Source organism: Cibotium barometz, chromosome 25, assembly GCF_041138505.1.
Source record: "Cibotium barometz isolate CiBa-2024 chromosome 25, ASM4113850v1, whole genome shotgun sequence".
Classification (NCBI taxonomy): domain Eukaryota; kingdom Viridiplantae; phylum Streptophyta; class Polypodiopsida; order Cyatheales; family Cibotiaceae; genus Cibotium; species Cibotium barometz.
The window spans coordinates 26,579,645-26,585,644 of NC_141070.1; the positions used below are offsets into that span (position 1 = coordinate 26,579,645).

The window sequence follows — 6,000 nt, forward strand, 5'->3', positions numbered from 1 at the left end:
AACAATGTTTCCCTGAAACCATCTCAAGGCAAACAACAACACCTTTCTCCTTGCATAGTTATACAAGGGTTAGTAAACATCAAAAACACTTCATAGTAAATAGCCAAAGCACCAACTTTGCAAACTCAAAGTATACTTAGCTTTTCTTTGCCAGGTTGGTCATGAAGCCAAAAGAAATATCTCGTCACCATATCCTTAAGATATCCTGAGATATATCTCCATATAGCTTGCCTGTAAGCTTGATAATATAATCCACAATATCCATATGGAAAGAGTGCTAAACGTGTGCACATAAAGCCAACTTCACACTTCCACGATAAAATTCTGTGAATTCATAAATCCTTAGATCGACAAGCTGTCTACTGCTCATGCTCTTCCTTCATAAGCTATGAAGCGGCTGGCCATGCTTAACAGCAATGATGGTAAGTGTGGTCCCCACTTGAGATCTTTTCTCTTCCTTATTGATAGAAGGAAGCCTCTGCTTCCAAGAAAGCCTATGCTCTGATACCAATGAAACTCGCGGCGGGTGCCCAGGGAACTAGGGCCTTTGACACACTTGTTGATACCATCAATGCATATTAAAACACTTAAACATGGCCACAGCCTTAACACATATCCATCATCACTTTGCATAAAACATAAAAGCTGGACAAAACATCCACAAATGCTGAAAATGGAGCTTGCACGTGTGACACCGCATAGAGGCCAGAATGGGCCGACCCCCCCCTTGGAGTATTTTATTACCCAAGGAGAATAATATCATGTACAAGCTTTGAGGGCCTTACTCTCCCCACGGGAGATGCCGGATTATTCCTATACAAATGCCATAACACAGCCCAACACAAGGCTACCAAGCCGGAACATAGGCTGTAGAAATGCCGAGCCAACAATATAATCCATATACCTCCGTGTGGGTACTGATTCTTCCCCAAAAACCACGGGTCTTCATGCAATAGAAAGGGTACAGCAAGTACAACTCTCCATTCAGTCGGTACATCAGGTACAATGGTTGGTACAGCCGGTACAGTGGTTGGTACAGCAAGTACAAAAGCTGGTACAGTCGGTACAATGGGTGGTACAACAAGTATAGAAGCTGGTACAGCCAGTACAAGGGCTGGTACAGCAGGTACAGTGGCTTGTACAGCCGGTATGGTGGCTGGTACAACAGGTGCGGTGGCTGGTACAGCAGATATAGCAAGTACAGAAGTTGGTACAACGGTACAATGGGTGGTATAGCAAGTACAAAAGCTGGTACAGCCAGTACAAGGGCTGGTACAACAAGTACAATGGCTAGAAATCATAATAAATGATTAAATACCCTTGCCTTCAGTATTTCTTCGCGATGGAAGCCTCCAAAACAGTCCCCAACAGCCGGTATTCTTCATGGGCAACCTTCAAGAGAGAGAGAAAGAGAGTAGCCATCATTAGGGCAGCCTTCAACGGTGGTAGAGGCTAGTGTGCAGCAAGAGAGCCTCTATTAATGAAGAGAGAGAGCTCCAATTTATAGATTTGGGCCTCCCATGAGCTAAAATGGCAAGAGAAGGCTACAATGACAAGTGGAGAGCCACACAATAGCTGAAGTGACAAATGTGAGCCACTTGTCTCACTTTGATCCATTTTCTAACAAGTGTCAGGCCACTTGTCTCACTTTGGTTCACTTTCTTGCCACATGTCCCAATCTAAAAGATGGGTCCTTCCATAATCTTTACCTCTAAAAATATCCCAACTAGTAGACATTCTGTCATAGGCACTTTGCCAACTCTTGGTATCTGCTCAATTCCAGATGTAATGACGCGAACAGAATTTCCATCGGAGTCAGGCCAAAAATAGCAACTCTCCTAAATTTTAGGAGTGTGGTCCTTTGTATTCTAGGATAATCCCCCATTCCCAAAGCTTGTACTTTCCAAATATTTAAACATCCTGGAGTCCACCAGACCCCTTTCACACTGGGAAATGTCCAGGTTGGTGACAATATTTCTCCAGTGATACAGCGCAAATATTGGCATAGACTTTGGCACTCATACAGAAGGAGCCAGATTTCTCATTTCTTTTGGTTATTCTTACATGGTGGTCGCCCCACCAATCAGTAGAGATCGGTTTTCGGTGTAGCACCTTCATGTCCTAGGTGTGCGGCAGATTCTAAGACTGTATAACATTGTTTATGGGGATGCAGCATTGCACAGCAGATTTGGGGTTTTGTAGCCCAACTTACGGGCAAATTGAGTGGCCGAGCCATGCATGTGACTTGGGGGGCAATTGCTTGGCTCTCCCAGTCCGGTCCGCAGCTTTTTTATGAGGGCAGTGGTACAGTTTCTGCTATTTTCATTCGTAGAGGTATTGCCCAACATGGTTTATTGCAGGATGTTCCTCACTCTCGAGTATACACCCCCCAGACAGAGGATTGACACTAGTTGGGAGATTGTTGCCAGTATTACAGCATGGCAGATCTGGAGAGCTAGATGCACGGAGGCTATTGAGGGTGTCCAGATTTTTGGGTCTCAGTGCATTAGTACTATATGGGATGATATCATCCATACTCTTATGGCTACTTGGGCTCGCATTCAGGGGCCCTCTCGTTCTGCGCAGGCGAAGCGCGTGATATTTATGCGGGAGTGGGACCATGGCATCTTCTTTTCCTCTAGTACCATGGGCTTACATGGCATCATGATGCTCCTCAGTGGTTGAAATCACCTTACATATTGGGGTGATTCTATTCTTTTCCGGCTTATAGCTGTGATTGTTGTATGTTTTTCTCATACTTAATAGAAGTCTCTTTCTGAAAAATGAAAATAAAAAAATGCCGAGGAAGCAGCCTCAAAGGTGCTGAAGGATAACCCATTCCCATTGGGCATGAGGAAGATGTTCTTTCTACCATACACGAGGTATTTCAACCCTGTTGAAGAAGACCGAAACAACTTTCCTCTTACACTAAGATTCATAGGTCCTCCACACGCATATTGGCCAATGCTGGAGGCCATTGGGCCAGCTTTTGGGCTAGTCCTATAGGTGCCCCCTATCCTTGTCTTGTTGACCGCTGCTACCCAGGTGGTCAGTGCCACGGTGGATGCTGTCCCCATGGTTATGGTGCTTGCTCATGACAGTGAGCTTATTGAGGACTCTGTGTTGCTTCCGACACCTAACGGTTTGTTGAAGTAACCTATAGAGATTTCAGTTAGGCTCGACCAGTGTCGGGTTTGTCACCAACATGCTAGCAATTGCCCTAGGGCTAGGGGTCGTAGGAGACAATGCAAACCCCCCTCTCAGGTGACACAACGTAAGGCTCCGTCTCGACCAGCGTTCTATGAAGAGTGGCAAGTCGTCTCTTATGGCCATGCTCCTGGTGAGAATGCTGGGACGACACAGGATCATGCATCACCCACATACAATGTAATGCAGAATGATGATGTATTGGGCCAGAGTGATGAGGTTACCGAGTCATTGTCGTAGAAGGATGATGCATCAGGCGAGAATGACTTTGTTGAGTCCTTCCTGCTTGGGTTGGACAGTATGCACAGTGTACATGGCATGCGGATCATGTGGATGCACAGGAGGAGATGTCATCCTCTCACGAGGCTTTGGCAAATGTATAACATGATGTATCTGTCCACGATGCCTTGCAAGGGTCTCATGTGTTGCACACGTATGTAGAGACTGTGCAGTCCTGGATTTAGGAAAGACAATGGACTTTGTTCCAAGGATTACCCCTTCCTTCAGCATTAAGAGAGGTGGGCACAGACACGGGCTTAGTAAGAAGCACCTCGTGAAGGACCAGCTCCATCTTGGAGTTACAGGTGGAACTATGGATGTGCTCTTGTTGTTGCAGGAGCACCTACTGGATAGGCATCAGTGTGGTAAAAGTGATACGATTCTTTCTGGCTACACTTATTGGTCTTGGGCAGATGGGACCAAAGGTGTTATCCCAGTTAGGAGTCAGGGGGAATGACTAAACAATAATCTCAGCTTCAGTCATAAGCTATTTGAAGGGAATAGCATGGCTAGGTTACCTCTCTGCAGTGATGTGATGGAGTTGGAGGTTGGTTGTTTCTTTTGTGTTCGGGACTCACCACCTTCGCTATGAGGGGGGGTGTTGGAATTATCAGAGTTTAGTGGTGTGAAAGGTGGTTTCTAGTTTATTTCATATGAACACCCTCTTAGGTGTGAATGCCCCTTAGTAAGGTCTAGGTCAAAAGATAAGGCCTTGGTGCCTATAAAAGCATGTATTTGGCTGGATTCATTATTATAGTGAATATCATTTGAGTTGTGCAAACTTGCTCTCTTGGCTATCACATCTCTCTCTCTCTCTCTCAACACCATCCCCGTGCCTTGAACCTCCACCTCTCTCCTTGCAGTTGCTTCTCTCCTGCAGGCAACCTTCAGACCTCCATAGCTAGCATGAGCTTTGATCTTGTGATATCCAATAGATATCTGGGTTCACAAATAGGGCTATTGTGCTATCTTTCTAACCTATTGTGCAATGCAGAAGATGCGGTTAAGCTTTGACAAGAGTGATATGACAAGGCATGTGTGCTGTATAGCATGATCCTTTGTAGTTTATTTCTTAATTCTTTTGCAGATTCAGTTACGATTTTTGGAAGAGGTTAAGTGTGTGTTTAAGTGAGGGATCAAGGGTGGCCTGTATTGAGAGTAGCCCTCCCCCACAGGAGACCATGGTTGATTTTATAACTTCAAGAAGTGTATCTTTGCGCTGACATGTAACAAAATAGATTTGAACTTGGTTGTTTTTTGTGATGCCAGAGGCGGCTTGCATTGAGAGTTGCGGTGGGCCAATCGGAGTCGGATGAAGTGGATGGTGGTGATGACAAGGGCTCTTCTTTAGATCAAAATGAACTGGATCAGGCCCATGTGAAAAACGGTAGCTACAAATTTTACCACCAATTACATTAAGCTTGATGTACCAAGGCTCCTAGCATAGAGACTGTTGGTGTTAATTAGTGTGTTTCAACTGTGTTTTGTGTGAAAGGATGGAAATTTTGAATGCTAATTTTCAGCCAAATGTATCTTTCACATATGATTGCTCCTAGTGGTAGAGCAAATTCTAATGGTTGCCCTGTTTTTTGTAAGGCACTGTGAGGTATGAGGAGGAAGACATGACTACAATCGTACACACGTGTAGCATAGATATGAATGCCGATTTGGAATCTCGTGACACGTACAAAAACCCAGAGACCGGCAAGGTTGATGAGATTTTGCCTGCCAGAAAGTCATCACAAACAAAGCGAAAATCTTCAGCAAATAAATGGAAAGGTGGGTCAAAACGACGGAAATAAGAGCTTTTGTTGTGATGGGCCTAGTGTGAATGAGGCATTTGTGGGCCTTTTTGAACCTGCATGGCAGCTTTGGTCAAGATACCCTGCTTATTCTAGTTTCTTACCTTCCCCTTAGAACGTGTCTGCATTGGTTTAAGCTACTCCTTTTATAATTCATATTGATCAGAGTCTGGCCTCTTTCTGTGCAGTGTGTTTTGAACATGATTGGTACATCTCTCTACAATGGCTTCACTTTCTCTGTGGTTGATCAATTATACCTTGAATGTTTCTTTCTTACTAGTTTTTCAGAACCACCTCTGTAGCAAATGTGACTGAATGGTTTTTTAGCTTTGAGTGTAGATCTTTCACCAAGTACAGGCAAACTAAAGAGTTCTCTCTCCTCAATTCATTGCTCAAGTTGATTCTTTGGCACGCCATTTTGTGTTCGTATTCTTCAACACCACCATGTAGCACGTTCAAGATCACAAGTAGGAGTGATGTAGAATGGCTTGTTGATGATGATACGGTTAAGGATGAAGATAAACATTGATATTCAAACCCATCAAAAAATGAAGTATGACCTATGTTGTTGCCTAGGATTAAATTATGATGTGGTGTTTAGTAAAGTTGAAATACTTAGCGAGAAATATTAGTGTCTTTCTATCACGCTGTTGACTTGTATAACTTAATATGTGAAAAGGCTTGATTTGAAAAACAGACGGAAGGGTTTGAA

At 44.0% G+C, this 6,000-nt stretch overlaps 1 protein-coding gene across 2 annotated transcripts in view; it reads left to right on the forward strand.

Annotated features, from left to right (window-relative positions):
- The window catches only part of LOC147624417 (ribosomal RNA-processing protein), a 40,904-nt gene extending 35,343 nt beyond the window's left edge, over nt 1-5,561 (forward strand). For both annotated transcript variants that reach the window (XM_086819409.1, XM_086819408.1), the window contains exons 3-4: nt 4,756-4,873; nt 5,083-5,561. In XM_086819409.1, the coding sequence (XP_086675535.1) occupies nt 4,756-4,873; nt 5,083-5,288 (324 nt within the window). In that variant the 3' untranslated portion in view covers nt 5,289-5,561. The remainder of the gene's footprint in view (nt 1-4,755; nt 4,874-5,082) is intronic.
- The last annotated feature ends 439 nt before the right edge of the window (nt 5,562-6,000 follow it).